General features: G+C 44.0%; 1 protein-coding gene across 1 annotated transcript in view; it reads right to left on the reverse strand.

The window, feature by feature from the left end:
- Positions 1 to 20,812, reverse strand: part of PDZK1 (PDZ domain containing 1) — a 35,357-nt gene that overhangs the window by 1,253 nt on the left and 13,292 nt on the right. Inside the window, exons 3-9 of the mRNA XM_008066016.2 lie at positions 15,719 to 15,930; positions 13,840 to 14,089; positions 10,240 to 10,376; positions 8,409 to 8,604; positions 5,932 to 6,128; positions 1,890 to 2,111; positions 904 to 1,194 (exon numbers count right to left, since the gene is read on the reverse strand). Coding sequence (XP_008064207.1) covers positions 904 to 1,194; positions 1,890 to 2,111; positions 5,932 to 6,128; positions 8,409 to 8,604; positions 10,240 to 10,376; positions 13,840 to 14,089; positions 15,719 to 15,928 — 1,503 coding nt within the window. The 5' untranslated portion in view covers positions 15,929 to 15,930. The remainder of the gene's footprint in view (positions 1 to 903; positions 1,195 to 1,889; positions 2,112 to 5,931; positions 6,129 to 8,408; positions 8,605 to 10,239; positions 10,377 to 13,839; positions 14,090 to 15,718; positions 15,931 to 20,812) is intronic.

Genomic DNA, 20,812 nt, shown 5'->3' on the forward strand with positions numbered 1-20,812 from the left:
AGTGGCACACTCCTAGTCACTGCAGCCTCAACCTGCTGGGCTCCAGCGATCCTTCCGCCTCAGCCTTCCAAGTAGCCGGAACTATAGGCGCATGCTACCACGCCCAGCTAATTTATTTATTTATTGTAGAGACGAGGTCTCACCAAGTTGCCCAGGTGGGTCTCGAACTCACAGGCTCAGGCAATCCTCTTGCCTCAGCCTCCCAAAGTGCTGGGATTATAGGCTGAGCCACTGAGCCTGGCTATCCCTGTTTTATAAGAGTGAAATAGCAAATAAATCAACTTGCCCAAGGCTGATAAATGACAGAACCAGAATTTGTACCTAGATAGTCTGATTCAAGTTCTGGTGGTTCCTCATTATAATTTTGATAAACTTCTTACTTCTACTTCTTGATTTATTGACTCTAGACAATTGTTGTCAACTGCATGCTATGAAAATAAGAAATCTGTTGTCCTTATGCCACCCCCTGTCCTCAACAGTAACTTGATTTGTTAATTATCTTTTTTTTTTTTTTTTTTTTTTGAGTTGGAGTCTCACTCAGTCGCCCAGACTGGAGTGCAGTGGCCGCTCCCGGCCACCGCAGCCTTGACCTGCTGGGCTCCGGCGATCCTTCTGCTTCAGCCTTCCAAGTGGCTAGTTTTTTTATTTTATTGTAGAGATGAGGTCTCGCCAAGTTGCCCAGGCGGGTCTCGAACCCGCGGGCTCAGGCAATCCACTCACCTCAGCCTCCCAAAGCGTGGGATTACAGGCCGAGCCACCGAGCCCGGCTGTTAATTATCTTTACATTGTCCTTTTTTAAGTTTCTTTAAAATCTGTGGTAAACATGGATGTTAAGTATACATACTAGGGACTGTACCATACTCTGGCAGGTTAGATCACTAAAAGAAATGTATCAACACTCACTCGTTCTTTTGCCACGTGCGAGTCATGCTCTGACTCCATTAATGTTCCTTCTTTGGGATCCAGGGGTGCATCCAGTGGATCAGCCATGGAGGAAACAATGGGGATTTTCTTAGCTTGGAAGTAATCAAAGGCCTTCTTTCCACAGACTAAGAGTGTGACATTGTTCCCACTGTTCTGGATTCTGTCCACCACCTTCTCATAGGCTTCATCCAGCACGTTCACCCCATTCACTTCAATTATGATATCCTCATCCTCCAGTCCAGCCAAGTCAGCAGGGCCATCCTTCTGTACCTGTGAACACAGGTGCTAAGTTATCAGTTCCAATGTGGACAAGGGCATGTTAAACTAGCTCTCCTTCAGAGGACAGATGAAGAGTTTGAGAATTTATTCTTAGCCATGTCATTCTTTCTCCGTGAGGTACAGAAGTTGAGAAAGGTGCTCTAATACTTTTCTACTTAAGAAAGGTACAATTTCCATAATCAAATGTGTAGTGTTTTAAATAGTAGTTGAATATCACATTGGATGTCTGGCTGAAGGCATGAGGTTTCACAGGTGCCCCCACCCTTTACTCCCAGCTTGAGACCTATAGGGATACTCTTCTCATTGTCAGTCCCTGTATAGGGATACTCTTCTCATTGTCAGTCCCTGCAAGGTAGGAGCATTATGCCAAATACACAGAAGCAAACAAGAATCACTCCCAGTCAGGGTTGGTAGTGACTGTCAACTAGAGTCATTAAACTGTTTGATTTGAAAGTGTCTAGAGACAGGTGGAACAATGCTTGGGAAGCAAAAGATGTGAGCTTCTGGTGTGCTAGTAGCTAACTTAAAGGATATGGAACCATGACAGCATTTTTCTGACCCCAAGTGAGACCCTCAATATAGGCCTTCAGTATAACCTTTTTACTAAGCCATCAATGGGTGGGAGAAGCTGAGACTATCCTAATTGTGGCTGTGTTTGTTGGGCTGCTGGAACCAGGTAACCATACCTCTTTGACGAATGAGCCTGGCAGACCCCGAATCGCATTTAAGTGAAAGCCATAGCCATTTTCACCTTTAACCAGCCTGCAGAGTTTAGGCTTATGATCTACTTCCTCTGTGGTATCCGAACTTGAGACCTCCAGAGAAGCAGGGATAGGATCTAGAGCCTCCTTGACAGAGCCATTAGGCAGATCTTGACTTTGATAGTAGAGAAATGGAGAAAAATGAGCCTGTTGAAAATAAAGGAAAAATATTTTGACTTAATTTTAAGTATGAGTAGTTATACTTTATTACATATGCTGATTTGTAAGGTATACATGTTCCGCTCCATGCATCTGACTGTAAGCTGTAAAATCTCTCTACTGCCCTAACCAGGAAAGGTATAAAAGATTGAGTTTCATTATGGAGTAATATAGATAAGCATGTCCACAAATACATACATGTGCATAAAATAAAAGCAGCATAGAACAGTGTACAAAGATCCAAAAAGATGGCTAACAGAATTACTAGCGTTTTCCGACTCTGTGATAGTGAGCAAATTATTGAACAACCCATTCATAATGCCCCTATTGAAAGGTGATACATCTGAGTGACTAGCCTAGGGTCTCATGCTAGTAGGTTCTTCTAGCCCTTCCCCTTCAGTGAGATGGTCTTCAGAGCTCCTTAAACACATTAGAGAAAGTAAAACACAGGACACTTGTTATGGTTAAATTTAGGTGCCAACTTGACTGGATGAATGCCTTGAAACCTGGTAAAGCATTATTTGGGGATGCGTTTGTGAGGATCTTTCCAGAGGAGATTAGCATGGGAGTCTGAGTGGACTGGGTGGAGAAGATCAGTCCTCAGTGTGGGTGGGTACCATCCAACCAACTAGGGACCCAGATAGAGAACAAAAACAGAAAAGATAAGAGTATCAATCTGTTGGCTGGGTGTCAAAACAGAAAAGGCAAGGGTGTCAATCTATAACTCTTCCTCTCCTGTCCTTAGACATCAGAATTTCAGGCTCCCTGGCCTTTGGACTCCAGGCCTTTGGACTACTAACAGCCCCCCAGGTTCTCAGACAGTGTTTATACCATTGGCTCACCTGGTTCTGAGACCTTTGGACTTGAACTGGACCATACTACTGGACCTCAGGGTCTCTGTGTCTGTCTCTCTCTCTCCCCCCTTCTCTCTCAACCCAGACACACAGTCATAATTGGGGGCAAGGTGGCAGGTATCATATGGTCACATACTGTAACAAAAGTTAATTCCAACTCTTTGCTACTCTGCCAACCCCCACCTCCCTTCCAGTCCTGAGATCTGTTGTACTCAATTTTGTCACACCAAGCTCCCAACCATCTTCAAATACTTCTAATTCATCTAAACTCCCAGATCATACACATGAAGAAAGCAGTGATGATTTTGAATACAAAAGTGACATAGAGTGGGAAACATGATTGATTTGTTAATAGAATTAAACATTTCGCTGGCTGTGGATTTCAGTTGAGAGGGTTAGTAGGGTAGATTTGGGTATGGTGTTACCCTGCATCAGCAGTTAAATTGCTGCCCACAAGTGTCTAGAAAAGTTGTTCGGCAATGAATAGGAAATCAAGCACTTAAAGGTGAGTACAGTGTGTGCTGTACGTCAGATCACACTGTGCAGCAGCCTGGCTAAAATTAGATTTGGGGTCCTTTGGTTATCATCTGTCTTGTTAACCACAGACCACATCTCCTTCCTTTCTGCATAAGAGTAGCACCAGCATAGAACCTCCTAGTTACCCAGTTCAACTAACTCAGACTTTTCAGTCAAATGTTCCACAGTTGGAGTCTTTCTGTCTCTAAAATGTGGAAAATTATCAAAGTGACTCATTACATACAAAAATACCTCTGAGAGCACTACCCAAACAAGCAAACTAACAGTATCTGCCATAGCAGCTTGTCTTGAGGCAAAGTACAGTAACATTTAAACAATGAGATTTTATTCATTCTTCATTCAAATATTTGGGTAGCTAGTATGTGCCAGGAACTCGTATAGGTGTTCATTTTATTCACTGATAGATTTCAAAGATCCATCCTCCACCCTAACTGAGGAGCTTGCTTCAGGAAGGAAGGAAGAAGATGATGAAGGAATCTTTTTAGGTCAGAGTTCTCTCTCATATGAACCAAAACAGAAAACATACAGCTAAGTCATTCTGAGATCATTCTGTCATAAGATGAGGAGTCAGAAGGACTTGCTGTCAGAGTCCCCTCTACAACTAGAGCAACAGCCTCTGATTTCTGCTTTGACTTTTCCTCCAACTTGGATATGATCCACCCCATCTCTGGCAGCTTCAGCTGTTCTTAAGCCAAAAGCTAGCTCCCTGTACCTTCGTCCTTGGCCCAGCTGTGCCCCATAGACCACCTTTAAAAAATAAGCACTCCTCACATGTGATTGACTTTCAGATGTTTGAACATGCTCTCTTTTCGTCTCCAAAGCCTTCTTATTCCAACTAAATACTCATATGGTGGCTTCCAACACCTCTTCCCTGGTTGTCTTTCTTGCTGCTGGCCCTCTTATAGTGAGGTTCTCAGAACTGAATATTAAACAAACCTAACATTTATACATGTGAGACATTATTCTGTACATTCTAAATATTCTCATTTAACCTTCGATGTCACCCTTCATAGTAGCTCTACTCCCATTTTACAACTAAGGAAACTGAGGCACAGAAAGCATAACATGCCCAAGGTTACCTTACCATTAATTCCAAGTATGGCCTGACCAAGTCAGTAGAGTAATGAGAGTCTCCAGAAGCCAAGTGACAATTAATGTAACTTTAAATTGCCTTTTTTGAGTGGGGGCAGCTACTTGGAGCATTATCAAGTTTCTGATCTTTTTCTATAGTCATCAAATCAGGTCTCGCCGTTTGGTATGCATACAGTTTACCTTCAAGTTGGTATAGTACTTTAAATTTATTCCTGGTTCTTACTAGCTTTTAATCTTCTTTCTATCCTGACTATATTTTGAATACTAATCACACCCTCCAGCAAACTAATTACCACTTTAAGTCTTCTGAAAGGATGTTAAATAAGTTTTCCATGCCTCCATTCAGATTTAATAAACTAGTTTAGGATAGAAACAAATAGCATACCATTAAAGACTTCTGTCCAGGTTGACATTGTTCTAATAACAAGTGTTTTCTAGGTATGATTGTTCAACTAGCTAGAACTCATTGATTTTTTTATTCAGTTCACTGTTTAATCTTGTTTACAAGATTATTTTGAAATATCTATTAAAATGTGAAGAACACAGTATAAGGAATTAAGAGCCCAAGAACATGGGATCAAATACTGGCTTCAGTCTTTACTAAGCTGGGTGACTCTAGCAAATCACTTAGTCTAAGTTTCAGTTGACTAATCTATAAAAAGCTAATACCACCACCCGCAATATTCCTACCTCTGTATCATTTATTTTGGATGCTTCTGTTATTGTAGATCACATAGAACAAGGACCATTTTATCTTACTCATCTTTATGACCAACACCTCACCAGGCCCCCAGATATGTTAAACTAGACTGAACCTCAGTTCTTATGTTAAAGTAAAAGTGTTATAAAACCTTAAAACAGGCAATAGTGTTAAGATTAAGAGTTGTGAGGTTAGTTTGCTTCACCTCAGTCTCAGTCCATCTGTTTCCACTTCCCTCAACTGCTAAGGGCTTACAAGCAGGCTTTTACATGAGACTGGTGGAATTTATTGATCTATAGCTTAAAATCCAGTTGTTCCCTATTTGGGGAACAATTTTATTTCCAGTCTTCTGTTCTCCATTGGTTTTCTCAGATCACAAGAGTAAGTCTGCAGTTATATTCACAAATTCTTTCAAAATGTTAAGTCCGAGGACTTAAAACTCATTTACCAATCACTTGGCATTCTCTTATCACTACCAGTTTCAACTTCGGTTCAGCCTTCATGATGATTCCTATCTATGCCCCTCTCAGTCTGAAAAACAAAGTAGTGACTCGGCACAAAGTTTGCAGGCAGGAGTGAATAGGCCCAACCACAATGCATCCATATGTGGTCTCGTATTACTTACCAGTCTGTATATGTTGTCCGTCTCTTTGTCTACCACCAGCAGTGAAGTCCGATCTCCACCCTTTCTAATCATTTCCACCACACTGTCATGATCCAGGGTTTCCACAGACTCTCCATTGACAGCAACTACCAGGTCATTTTTCTTCAAGCCAGCCTCCTCTGCTGGACTTCCGGAATCTATGTCCTTGATGATTTGACCTACAACCCCCCCAAATAAAATTGTCAGAAAGGCTCCTAAGCAAATAAACTGGGATTTCTTCTACAGTCCAAGGCCCTGATAAAGTAGATATAAAAAGGATCCCAAGTACAACCACTGTCTCTTCCTTCAGCCTGCCAGGAAGCTTATCAGCAGGCTATCTGGGCTTATTTCCAGCTCAGAACTCACTCTAGGAACTAACCCAGCCATTCACAATGTAAAGAGAGTGTTAAAGGAAAGAATCATGTCATTACTAACTGTGTCTGACATCCAATCTTAAAATAGTGTCCTAAGCATTACAGGTCTGCAAGTTCCCAGGAAGTCAATGGGCATGCTTGTATCCATACCTCCTATACAGAAGCTAAGCCATAACAAGGGGGAAAGGAAGAATAAAGAATAAAACAAAAACATTGGCCCTTAAAAAACTCATGCTGGCATTTTAGTGCAATTGAGTATATTCAGTTGTGGATGTGAGTGTATATACCAATCTCAAGGATGTGCCTTTAGCCTTCTTCTGACTAACTTCAACTATCTTTACCAGAAGTCTCCAGAGCTCTCACACCTTTTTTTTTTTTTTTTTGTCCTTCACGCTATTTTGACAAGCTCCAGTTTTGCTTTTTCAGTTAGCTTCTGGGTATACCCAATAAGATATCTCATAGATTCCTCAAACATAATGTACTCAACCCAAAAATCAGCTCTGTCTATCCTCCATCCCAAAGTCTCTCTTCTTGGTCACCTGCTAGTGGAGCACTGTCCCCCTAGTCACCAACAGTTGGCAACTGATTCTTCCTCAGCATCCACTGCTTATATCAGTGCTAAGTCCTCTGATGCTGCCTTAATAATGACACATTCCCCGCCTCTACCCCAAATGCAGTTTGTATTCGTGTCTGCCTAGAATTCTACCTATGCTGTCTCAGCACTTTACTAAGTGCTCTAACTCCCCCAGTCCTTCCCTTCGACACAGGCCTGCCTTCAGACCTATCTTAATACACATGTCTGATCAAGTCACTCCCCAGTAATAATAGAATAAGCATGGACTTTGGAACTAATGGCAATGATTTGACTTTACATAATTACTGGATCTTCTCCAAGCCCACTATTTCAGCCACGCTTCTTGTAGAATTGTTAGGAAAAATTTTGATGTATAAAGCCCCAAGACACTATAGGCTTAATTTTTTTCTTCTCCCTCACACTGCTCAAAAAACTTTTAACTCCATTGATCAATGCGCCAAGTTCAAACTCCTCATTCTAGAGTTCAAGTTCCCGCCTCATCTTTCCAACCTACCCTTCTAACTGGGATTCTTGCACTGCACATCAGAAGCCAGTCAACTGTGGCCATGTTCCTGACTTTGTTCACATGACTCCTACCTTCCTGGAATGATCGATCTACTTTCCCAAATTCGAGCCATGCTACAAGGTCTGAATTCAAGCATCATCTTTTCTATGAGGCCAGTAGTATCTTTTTTTTAGTGAGAAAAGCTTGCTCTAACCTTGATTTACCATAGCCATTTAACTGCCCATGTATTAAGATGCTTATCACTCTCTACCTTTAGTTACAGACTTGTCTCTTATCTCTTCCACTAAATAGCAGGCTCCTTGAATAAACAATTTCTATCTGATTTGCAAAGCCCCTGAGGATGTTTTTATAAAATATGAACCAAATTAATATTTGATTAATGTAGACATATATAATGAAAATAAAATGGCTATTTCTGGGTGAATAACAGTTTATATGGCCTGAACCCACACACTTTTTATGTGCTTGCCTTCCCTGAAAAGACATTAGTGCTTTTCCCATTGTGTTACGAGGAAGCAAAACGACTCCTGGCTCTGTCTGAGTCCCAGATCCTGACCTGCACCTTGCCCTCAGACCTTGCCCTCAACTGCTCACACCAGTTCACAAGAGCCAGTTCCATGTGACATCCCTTAACATTGTGTTCAGTAACATCATGTTGGTGGCTTGAAACTGAATGTGAAGGGAGTATTGACATCACAAAAATTAACCAGTGCTACCAAGTAGGACTTCTTTTTTTCAGAGAGCCAATTCCAGCACCCCATTGCCCAGATCCCAAATCCTGCCTTATCATTCTGCTGTGGAAACTACGATGCTCAATATCTGGCCCTCAGGGGACCTGGAAATGGACCCAGCATTGCCTTCTAATTTCTTGCTGTTCCCCTCATGCATTTGCTGGAGAGTTGGGAGCCTAATGAACTCTGGAATCAGATTGGGACGAAGAACTGGTTGTTTACCCTGCCAAGTTCCTGGCTCCTCAGTGCCTTACCTTTCTGTTCAGGGCCTGCCCTCAGATAGAAACCATAGCCATTGCTTCCCTTCTTCATCTCCACAACTCGAGGATGGTGGGGTAGCAGTTTCAGACTGGCTGTTTCCCTTTTGACTTGTATCTTCTGCTCATTGTGGCACTTGTCAGTTTCTTTGTCCACCAGCAGGAACATGACACGGCTTCCTGACTTCTTTACCTGCAACAGCACACACAGATGAGGAATGATATTGACCCCCAAGAACAGTCCTGGGGAATAGGAAAGTTTCTATGCAAAGGCACAGTCTCTAGATCAACAGAAAACAACAGAAAACCCAGCTGCAAGGCCTGAGTTTAAGCAGTTATACAACTTCCTACAACCTAACTGGTCTTTATCTAGCGCCACTTCTACAGTTGTCTCTCCCTATAAGTATGACCTCACCCACATGTAAACACAAGTAAGAGCTGGATTTCAGAAAACTCAGAAAAGTATGTAGTTCATGAAGGCTAAAATAGAAGTTTGGAAAAGAAAAGAAAAGAAGGTCTACCTTGAAAAATCATTCTATGAAAAGAAGAGAAGGTTGGTCAATTTTTAAGATTCCAGGCCAGGCATAGTGGTTCATGACCCCAGAGTTATCCCAGCACTTTGGGATGCCAAGGCTGGAGGATTACTTGAGGTCAGGAGTTTGAGACCAGCCTGGGCAACATAGCGAGATCTTATCTCTACAAGGAAAAAGAAAGAAAGAAAAACACATGGAATAAATTAAGGTAAGAAGTCTCAAAGAGCTTAAAAATGTTAAGTAACTAATAATACTGCAGTAGTAGCACATGGATGTGGGAAGAAATAAATTTTTATCTGAAGAATGTGAACCCCTTTAAATTATCAGGCCAAGAAAGGCACTGGAATGAAACAGAAGTCAAGTCACTCACTCCTGAGTTAAATAAGTACCTCTTGAAGCCAAGAAGCCATTTTAAAAAAAAATTTTTTTAGGATTCCTGGCCAAGCATCGTGGCTCATGCCTGTAATCCCAACTCTTTGGGAGGCCAAGGCAGGAGGATTGCCTAAACCCAAGGGTTGGAGACCAGCCTAAGCAACATAGCAAGACTTCGTCTCTACAAAAAAAAAAAAAAAAAATCAAAAAGTTATCTGGGCATGATGGCATGTACCTTTAGACCCAACTACCCAGGATGCTGAGGCAGAAGGATCATCTGAGGCCAGGAGGTCAAGGCTGTGGTGAGATGTGATTATAACACCACTACATTCCAGCCTGTGCAATAGAGTGAAACTCCCAACTAAAAAAAAAAAAAAATTCCATACGGCCTCAAAGGAAAATCTCAGAGTGTTTTTCATGTGTTATACAACCAGACTGGGACATAAGATTTGGGATAACAGTCCTTCCAATATTCTGCATGTGTAGCTCTCTATGCCCACTACCACATCGGCTACTTTCCACTTCCCACCCAAACTTTCCATTGGATGCTGCAATCCTTTAAAGATACTAAATTAGCAGTCTCCCCTTATCCATGGGGATACATTCCAAGACCCCCAGATCATCTGCTCAGCAATGAATTTATTATAAATTCAGAGAAGAGGCTCCCAGTGAGGTACAATCAGATCCAAAAGATAAAGTTAATTGTTTAGAACTCTTGTGAAACCAGGGAAGGCCTTATTTCAAAATCCTGTGTTAACGCCACTTATGCCACTAGTGCGGGGCTGATCACCATTAATACGAAGGAGCAAATCAGCTGGATATTCCTTGTCATAAACTCATCCTAGCGCCTACCACCCATCTTCCTGTCACTGCCAAGGAGAATAGAGTAAAAGACAGGAGGAAAGCACTCCTTTGGGGCATACCTTCTCAACCACTTCTTCGTGGCGAGAATCTTCCACATTCTCTCCATTCACTTCAATCAGGTGATCATCATTCAGGACTCCAGCTTTCATAGCCACACCTTGAGGTGTTATATCAGTCATGTACACTCCCTTTTTACCTGGGAAAGAGTAGGTAGTGAACTCCATGTGGAGACAAAAGTGAATCCATCTTGGATGCTAATCCACATGTTGACTTCTGTTTAGCCCCAGTCTCAGGCCTGTCCCCGAGTCCTACTGTATTTACTGTTCTTAGTGTAAGAACATGGCACCCTTGATATCATCACACAGATTATACGCTCGATGCCTACAGATTTCTTGCCTGTTCTGGGGGGTTGTTTTTGTCTTGCTAGAGCATGTATCCCCTTGCCCTATGGTACATGAGCCTTGGGTCTGAGGAGAAGTAGTGCAGCGTGCTATCTGTCTTGTGGTCGCCCAAGACAACACTTCTGTCCTTAGGTTTCCCTAGTAAATTACCCTGCAAGAACAAACTGAATTCATCTGCCTTGCTCTTTTGTTCTCGACTTTTTGGTCATTCAGGGGCTACTTAGCATACCCAGCCCTTTTACAGAACACCCCACTGCACAGAAAACTAGAGCCCAGTAGTAAAGGGGTTTCTCCTAATAGTATGAAAGTAGAACTTCCCACTTTAAAGCTAACTCAAATAGCCTTTGGCTTCTGATCTAGAATGACGGCTGTAGCTCCTAGCCCAATGCTTGACTTGGCCATTACTTGGGGGGTGTTTGTTGATTTGAGTGGAATTTCTGAGCTCAAGTAAAGGCAAAGAGAGAATCCCAGGTGGCGTTGACCTCTTGAACCAGAAAATACCAAACCAGGCCCGAGCTGCATCATCATGTCTTGCTTCCTTTCTTTGCATTTGTGGAACTAGAAAGCCTCTGCCCCATGCCCTCCTCATTAATTAGTACTGTCAACAACTATCAGACATCAATGGAGTCAGTGAGTCTCACTGATGCTGGTTGATAGGGACAGAGGAACAGGAGGGAGGGAAAAGTACGCCTGCGCTTAGCTGGCGCAATCGATATCAGTGCTACTTAAAGAAATACTAGCCAGGCTCGGTGGCTCAGCTTGTAATCTGGCACTTTGGGAGGCTGAGGTGAGTGAACTGCCTGAGCCCGCGGGGTTCGAGACCTGCCTGGGCAACTTGGCGAGACCTCATGTCCACAATAAATCAAAAATTTAGCCGGGCGTGGTAGCGTGCGCCTGTAGTTCCAGCTACGTGGAAGGCTGAGGTGGAAGGATCGCCAGAGCCCAGCAGGTAGAGGCTGCGGTGGCTGGGATCGGTCACTGCACTCCAGGCTGGGTGACAGAGTGAGACTACAACTCAAGAAAAAGAAAGAAAGAAATGCTGTCAGCTGGTCTCGGTGGCTCAGCCTGTAATCCTGCGCTTTGGGAGGCTGAGGTGAGTGGATTGCCTGAGCCCGCGGGTTCGAGACCCGCCTGGGCAACTTGGCAAGATCTCATCTCCACAATAAATCAAAAATTAGCTGGGTGTGGTATCACGTGCCTGTAGTTCCAGCTATTTGGAAAGATGAGGCCGAAGGATCGCTGGAGCCCAGCAGGTCGAGGCTGCGGTGGCCGGGAGCAGCCACTGCACTCCAGTCTGTGCAACAGAGTGAGACTCCAACTCAAAAAAAAAAAAGAAATGCTGTCAATCTTTTCAAGATATTCATACAGTACCTCTCCCTTATCCACAGGGGATACAATCCAGGACCCCCAGCAGAGACCTGCAATTCAGACAATCTGCCAAACCCTACATGTTTTCTTTTCCTATGCATCCATGCCTATGATAAAGTTAATTTATAAATTAGGCACAGTAAGAAATTAACAATAACTGAGCTGATCTTAGCAGTCTCAGTGTACGATATTTTATTTTTCCTTATTAAGTTGCAAACTTTTCACTTAACAGAAGCACTTCATAGCTTTTCTTCAGCATATCCAAATTGCCAACATCACTACTTTTGGACTTTTTTTTATTGATACATAGTATTTGTACATATTTACAGTGGACATGTGATATTTTGATACATGTATAGAATGTATAATGAACAAATCAGGATGTTCAGGATATCCATCACCCTAAACATTCATCACTTCTTTGTGTTGAGAACATTTCTAATCTTCTCTAACAGCTATTTTAAAATACACACTCTATTGTTGTTAACTATAGTCACCCTACTGTGTCACTGAACATTGGAACATACTTCTCCTATCTAACCGTATGTTTGTAACCATCCAACCATTCATCAATCTCTCTTCATTTCCTAACAGCTCCATCTACATACACACCACACACACACACACACACACACACACACACACACACACACACACACACACACACACACCCTTTCCAGGCTCTGGGAATTATTGTGAGATCAACTTTTTCAGCTCCCACATGAGCACATGCAATATTTGTCTTTCTGTGCTGGGCCATTATTAAGTAAAATAATGGTTACTTGAACACAAGTACTGCAGTGCCATGACAGTTAATCTGATAACCAAGTACTAAGTGACTGGCAGGCAGCATATGCAGTTTGGAGATGCAGGACAAAGGGAAGATTCGCCTCCAGGGCAGGCACAGCAGGACAGCGCTAGATTCCATCGTACTGCTCAGAATGGCTCACAATGTAAAACTCCTTAAGCCCAGGAATCTGAGACTAACCTGGGCAACAGAATGAGACTTGTCTACAAATAAATCAAAAACTTAGGCCAGGCATAATAGCTCTTGTCTGTAATTCCAGCACTTTGGGGGGGTCAGTGCAAGAGGATTGTACACATCAAGGAGTTCGAGACTAGCTTGGGCAACATAGTGAAACCTCATCTACACACACACACACACACACACACACACACACACACACACACACACACACACAAATTAGCCTGGCATGGCAGTGTATACCTATGGTCTCAGCTACTTGGCAGGCTGAGGTGGAAAGATGGCCTGAGCCCAAGGAGGTTAAGACTGCAGTGAACCGTGATCATGCCACTGTACTTCAGCCTGGGTGACAGAGTGGAGACCCCTGGCTCGGAAAAAAAATTAGCTGGGTATTGGTGATGCAGTCCCAGCTACTTGGGAGGTGAGGTGGGGAGGATCCCCTTAACCCGGCAGGTCAAGGCAGCAGTAGTCTACTCCAACCTGGGCAACAGGATAAGACCCCCAACTCAAAAAAAAAAGGTAGCTATTATGAAGAATCTCATTTTCTTGCCCCTTATTTCCTATTCTCCCTTCCATCTTCACCCCAAGGAAGCTATAAAAGAATAACAAACTAATATCAACCCTCTAACCTAAAAGGGCCTGAAAATGTCAACCTGACACTCAGGGACAGGAGTGCCTGGTCTGCCTTCTACCCACTGCCACTCTACTGCTCTCCAATGTTCTGATGGCCATTGCACAACTGTGTAAGGCAAGGGAAAGGGAAGGGAGGAAGGAGGGAAGAGAGCGTGAAGCTGTTGTGTGTGATATCTATGGCCACTGAAAAGTCGCTCAAAGAAGAAACGTCATTAGCCAATAGCAACGCCTTGCTTCTGGAAGGCTTGTCAGTGCCCCACCCTCAGGCTCACCTTGAACAGTTTTCAGAGAGAAGCCGTAGCTGTTCCCCTCTTTCACCAGGTAGCAGAGCCGCGGCTGGGTCCAAGCCTGCACTCCTCCATTCATTACAGGGGGCAGTTCCTTATCACTCAAGCCTTGCTCCTTCTGACTCTGACCCAATCCCTTCAGGTCCACCTGTGTTTTTATTGCTTTCTCATAGGAATCCCCATCCAGAACTAGTAAAGTCACTGAATTTCCACTCTTTCTGACCAGATCCACAACCTAGGAGGAAAGAAGAGACATATTACTTTAACTTTTTTTTTTAAGTCGAGGTCTCACTCTGTCACCCAGACTGGAGTGCGGTGGCATGATTACGGCTCACCACAGCTTCCAATTCCTGAGCTCAAGCGATCCTCCCACCTCAGTCTCCCAAATAGCTGGGACTACAGGTGCACACCACCACATCTGGCTTGTGGGGGGGGTGTGGGTGTGGTGATGAGGTCTCACTGTGTTGTCTAGGCTGGTCTTGAATTCCTGGGCTCAAGCAATCCTCCTGCTCAGCTTCCCAAAGTGCCGGAATTATAGGTGTGAGCCACCATGCCCAGTCAACTTTAACTATTAACACTCTATCAACTACCAGAGGGAAAAGCTCACCATCTAGCTTGGTATCTGGACCTAGAGATTCTGATAGCTGGCCCCTCCTACCCAAGTAGAAGCAAACAGTACCCAGCCACTTCCATTCCATATGCAACTTAGGCTGAACCTCTGGCACTGTTGGAATCTAGAGTATAGTCAACCCCAAGACCTGGTCTTTTCTAGAGATGAATTCTGCCCTAAAGCATAATAGGTCCTCCTAAGTCTATGGGGACAGCATGGGGTAGTGAAGAGAGAGCCCACTTGGAGTCAGGCAGAGTGGGGTAAGGTCACTTATTAGCTTGCAAGTAGGGAAAGAAATAAGGGGGAAAGGCCAGACCCTCCCATATATTCACAGCATGAATATTTGTTTGTGCTTATCTTCCTAATCTCTGAGATGGTGATATGAGGGGGGACCCAAACAAACCCAGAAATTATTTGGAAAAATTTTGTATCTATTCTTACATGTTTAAACTTCAGTCACCCTCAAAGTACTCTCCATTTGATGCAATATACCTATTGAGATGCTTTTTCCACTGCTCTAAACAGTTTCTGAACTCATCAATTTTGATGACTTTTAGTGCTTCTGCCATTTTTTGTTTCAATTCTTCTACATTGGCAAAAATATTTCCCTCTGAGGATTTTTTCAACCGGGGAAACAACAAAAAAAGTCACTCAGGGAGAGATTGGGTGAATAGGGAGAGTGGGGCATAGGGGTAATGCTGTTTTGGGTCAAAAACTGCTGAACACTCAGTGCTGTGTGGGCAGATGCGCTTGTAAATCACCCATCATGAAATGGGCAAACACATTGAAAGAATCTCCCCAAAAAATTCACTGAAGCCAAATGTAGCCTCTCACAATAACGCTAGCTGGTACACTGATGTCAATGGGTTCCTAGAACACGTATCTAGCAGGGAAAGCCTGTACTACAAGGGACCCACCCTCCAAAAAATAATTCCAGCTTTTTTGGGTCCTCCCTTATATATACCTCACAGGGTCACATGAGGATTAACAAGATAAGGAATATAATTGCCTAGTGCCATTTCTGGCATATGGTGATTATGCAGTGCATGTTAGATCTGAGACTATTCAAATCTAAGAATAATGTTTCCAGTTCTTGGCTCATTGTAGGGGACTTAACTGGCCAAGAAAAAGTATGGTTATAAGGTTGTCCTGCCTTAGGAAAGAACCAAACTCTACTGACCCCAAATATAATCAGCAGAGAAGATGCAGGAGGTGAAGAGATCCTAGAAGAGGAACCCCAAATGTCACGTTCACCTGCATATGCTCTTCTTTGTCCACAAAAACACCATTGATCCTCAGGACTCTGTCTCCATCCTGGAGGCCAGCCTTCTCTGCCGGACTCCCCTTCTCAACCACTCGGACCAGGTGTCCATCTGTGTCCTTCTCGATTCGCAGGAAGAAGCCATAACTTTTCCCTTCTTGTTTGGACAGTTTACATTCTCGGGGGTTGAAGGTAGAGGCCATTTCTGTGATGAAAAATGAATGAATAAATCCAAGGAAAAAGCAAACCTAATGGTAATGAGGAACCTGTCTTCCATCTCTTATAATTCTATTCTTCCAATCATGCCAAATCTAGACTATTTGGGCAGCAATGCCGGGGCCACAGGAGGCCACCTTCCAGAACTTGCTAATGATTTCCAAATCTATGTCCCCAAGGATGACCTTTTGACTTGCATTTCAGACCCCTACTTGTAACCGGGTACTGGACACAGATACTTCTGTTTCAGTAGCTCCAACCAAACTCCTCTTTGTCTCCTGACCTAAAAAAAATTAATTCCGAATACATGATTTAAAAGTTTTAAGAAAAGATAATGCTTGAAGAGCCTATCAAGTTCTAGGCGTTGAGGACAAACCTACAGACAAGACTGACCCATATTTTGCCTTGCATATTGGGGAAAACTAATTCCATTATCATAATTACACGTTGTGAATGTCATGCTAGGGGAGAACAGAGACATAAGAGAGAATATAACAAAGGGTCTTGGGCCCAGGGAGTGGGGTGGGAAGAATTAGAAACAGCTTCCTGGAGAAATTACTTTCCCAGAATTAGTAGGAGTCAGGTGAGGTAGGACAGGACAAGGAAGACCCGAAATAATGGAAAACTGAGAAGCCAGGACACAGAGCTGGACCGACATGTTGGAGATATGCTGGGAAAGGCGATGGCACAGGACCCGGCACCTCTAAGAGCAGAGTAGGGATACCCGACAGAGAAGGGACTCCTGCTGCCAGGTCAGGGCTCTCCCTCCTGCAGCAACTTCTACATTCATGCATCCTGCCCCTCCTGTTGGCCCATTGCAGGAGCAAGGTCCTGAGCCACAGGAGGAGAACAGGACAAGAGTGAAACCAGGCCAGGCATGGTGGCTCATGCCTGTAATCTCAGCACTTTGGAAGACCAAGGTAGGAGAAGCACTTGAGGCCAGAAATTCAAGACAGCCTAGGCAACATAGCAAGATCTTAAACCCGCAAAAAAATTTTTTAAAAAATTAGCTGGGCATGGTGATGCACACCTGTAGTCCCAGCTAACTGGGAGGCTGAAGTAGCTGGAATGCATGCCTGTCGTCCTAGCTTCCTGGGCCTTAGTCCAAGAAGTTGAGCCTGTGGTAAGCCATGATCCTGCCACTTCACTCCAGCCTGGGCAAAAAAGTGAGACTCCAACTCAATTAAAAAAAAAAAAAGGTGAAACCAACAGCAGGGGCTCTGGCACCCAGTCATTGCTAAGGGGAAGACTCCTGCCAGTGTCTCTGATTCCTCCTGGCTTAAAGGTTCTTCTCTCATAGGAGAATAAGAACAGGGGCCAGAACAGCAAGAGGCTGATACAAGAAGCAGAGGCCTGGAGCAGAAGGTTGGAGTCTACTCCTTAAACTGCTTGCAGGGTAAGCCCTGGTGACAGTCCCCTACCTATAAACCTTCCCTCCTGGAGGGACAGAGACAGATGACCAGGGCATGAGGGCGGGTGAAGAACAGGCAACAGAGTGCCCCAGGCTACCTAGAGGCCATGCCATGGTGACTCAAGCTAGCCATTTCTGCCTTCATGCACACAGAGTCAAAAAGTACAAATGGGTAAAGAGCATCCCACTGCAATGCCAGCCACCTCACGGAGTCTCAGCAAGGTCTGGCAGCCACACCACTGGCAGCACGAATGACTAGGTAGCCAAGAAAACAAGAAGCAAACAGACTCCCCATTGAGTGTCAACACAAGAGGACAGCAAAAGTAGATTCCCCCCGGCACCTTAGGAGAGCTTAGCCCCTCTGCCACATCAAAAGCCATGACCAGCTGCCAAGAAAAGGCCACTTTGGGAGGCAAGGGGAAAGTATAGGACGTCACCAGTGTCGACTCTCTTCACATGCAGTCACCTGTTTATATCTGTTCCAACTCTCTTACCTTTCACTCCTCTTTCTACTGGTCACTCAGCTTCAGGCATCAGTTCCATTTCAGCTCAAATCTATATCTATGTCCAAGCTCACCTCTAGTCCCTATCAGCTTTCAATTTCATAGGTCTGAAAAGCCCTGAAGGAAAAAACACAAAAAAAGAAAGACAAAGACAAGGTCGGGCATGGTGGCTCATGTCTGTAATCCCAACAGTTTGGGATGCTGAGGCAAAAGAATTGCTTGAGCTCAGGGGTCCAAGACCAGCTTGGGCAATATAGTAAGATCTTGTCTCTATAGTCAAAAAAGTAGCCAGGCGTGCTGATGCCACTTGCAGTCCCAGCTAAGCATAAGTGGAAGAATTGCCTAAGCCTGGGAGGTCAAGGATGTGGTGAGCTGTGATCATGCCATTGCACGCCAGCCTGGGTGACAGAGTGAGATTCTGACTCAAAAAAAAAGAAAAAAGAAAAAAAAAGAAAGACGAGGTCTTATGCATTTTACTGGAGGCACCAAGCAATAATTACATAAATGAATGAATGAGATCATTCCAGAAAATGATATTTGCTGTGAAGAAAATAAAATCGGATATCATCTTTGTGATGGGGAACAAAGCCCTCTTAAACTTGGGGATAATTATTGGAAAACCTCATCCCAATCCTATAAAATTTAAAATATGTCCTTATAATCAGAATAAAGGCCACTGGATGCTATGTTTTCATCAAGAGATGAGGCTGTTTGTGACCAACACATGAATGCTCATTTCTAAGGCACTCAGTACTTCTAAAATTTAGCGATCTCACACCCTTATGGTGTCAACCACAAGTTCTTTCTGTGTAGGCCAAGGATAGAAAGTGAAACCTCCTCACTAGTATGACTAGCCCTACATTTGGGGAGAGAAGAGGCAGCTTTTCCTATGTCTCCTGGGAGGCCTGAGAGCCTGAGAGACAAGGAAACACAAATTGCTGTTTCTTAGCAAAATCTCAATTTTTTTCTTTTAATCTATTTAAAGTTTTCAAACAGCCAGGCTGTAATCATTCAGACCTGCACCTACAGCTCTGAAGCCTCAAGCACTCACAGATTTTCTTTTTTGTCTAGTTGAAGCCAGAGAATCAGATCCACTTCATGCCAAGAGGAATACTAAAATGCTACCCAACTGGTAGGGAAACAGCTACTACTGTGAGCCTGACTGTCTCACCCACCAGAGTGTCTGCCCTCCTACAATTCAGCCATGAAGGGATTAATGCTGTGTCCATCAGTTGGTACACGCCCAGGTCAAACAGACTAAATACTTAATATCCTCAGTTGTCCCAATGGGGAAAGCAGGTTGAAGCCCCAAAAGCCTCGTCTTACATGGGATTCTTGGGGGCACTAAACTATTTGTTTCCTTTGCCATCTTACAGAAAGACAATTTAACTAGGAGTGAAGAGGGCTGGGTGCATGTCCACCTCCAGTCTTGGTTCTGTGTGATCCTCATTTTGTTGTGATATGGGCCCCCAAATCAGGGCTAGGATCAGTGACTTTAACAAGAGTATCACTGTTCCATAATGAGGATGCCTAGAACTCCCGAACACAGGACCTAACTAAAAGGATCTTTGTATTTAAGTAAACTGTTTCCTGTTTCTTCAGTCCCTGCCCGACCTTCGGCTCCCTGAGAAAATCTGGAGCTCGGACTCCTATGATGGAGAGACACATAACTAGTGAAGGTCTGTGGACTTCTATAATATCAGGGTAGCTATCTCTGAAGCCAGAGTTCATTAAATCTTCAGCAGGCCTTATTTCCCCAATTAAAATAGCCAAAATAAAATACTGGAAAGGAAAGAAAGCTCTATCCATTTCTGGGCTCTGGGGAAAAAAAGTCAATAGTTGGCAACAAAGTTGCTTATCTGTGGGAAAGAGAACAAAGCTCTGGCTGACAGACAGTAAGGGCTCAGGGGTGAGAGCCAATGAGATTTTTTTCATCAATCTTATTTATTAATCATGTTAATCATAACTTTAGATCCCACACTCTTCCAGAAGGATTAGATTATTGCTACCAGGAAATGTGGCCATGGTCAAGAAGAAAAATTAGGTACCTTTAGAAGCTAGAAAGGCGAGGTAATGACCATAGAGGAGGGTGGGAGGCCTCTGGACATGGCCCGAGCAGAAAGAACCGAAGCCGCTGGATTATTTACTATGAAAAGAAAAATAGCTAGTGAGACCTAGTGGACTTCTTCCAAGCCCATGGTAGGCCAAGGTTTTTCAGCACCCAACCAGCCATCAGCAGTATTGATATGGTCCTTAGTCAACACCCGCCCACACCAGCTTCTCTGCATGGAGAGCTGGAAGTCTAAGCTGGGAACCGAGACCCAGATGACCAGAGGCATTCTACTGCTAGCCAAGGCTAAGAGGAAATCTCATGTTCCCCTCAGTTTGTGTGACTGGAGCCAGAAGCTATAGAACTTCCCTCAGAAGAGCTGGTTGGGGAAAGAGTAAGTCTCCATTTCAACTGATGCCAATGTCAGTGGGGCTTTAGTGAAACATGCCTATTAGCCTGCACTTCAAAAAGGCCTCTGTTGTAAGATAACTGTTATATGTGGAAGTGTCCTATTAAAAAGTACCATGATGTGATACAGTAACCCCAAATCTGACAGGGCTTGTGTATAATGTTTACCTATTCCTAAGAAGTCACCTGGAAGTCCAGCAGGGAAAGACACACTGGTTTATTAAAACTTACTGGAGCCGGGCTCGGTGGCTCAGCCTGTAATCCCGCGCCTTTGGAAGGCTGAGGTGAGTGGATTGCCTGAACCCCCCGGGTTCAAGACCCACCTGGACAGCGAGACCTTGTCTCTACAATGAATCAAAAAATCAGCCAGGCGTGGTAGCGCATGCCTGTAATTCCGGCTACTTGGAAGGCTGAGGCGGAAGGACCGCCAGAGCCCAGCAGGTCGAGGCTGCGGTGGCCGGGAGTGGCCACTGCACTCCAGTCTGGGCGACAGAGTGAG

The sequence above is a fragment of the Carlito syrichta genome, unplaced genomic scaffold, assembly GCF_000164805.1.
Source record: "Carlito syrichta isolate Samal-C Ts95f unplaced genomic scaffold, Tarsius_syrichta-2.0.1 Scaffold308835, whole genome shotgun sequence".
Taxonomy (NCBI): Eukaryota; Metazoa; Chordata; class Mammalia; order Primates; family Tarsiidae; genus Carlito; species Carlito syrichta.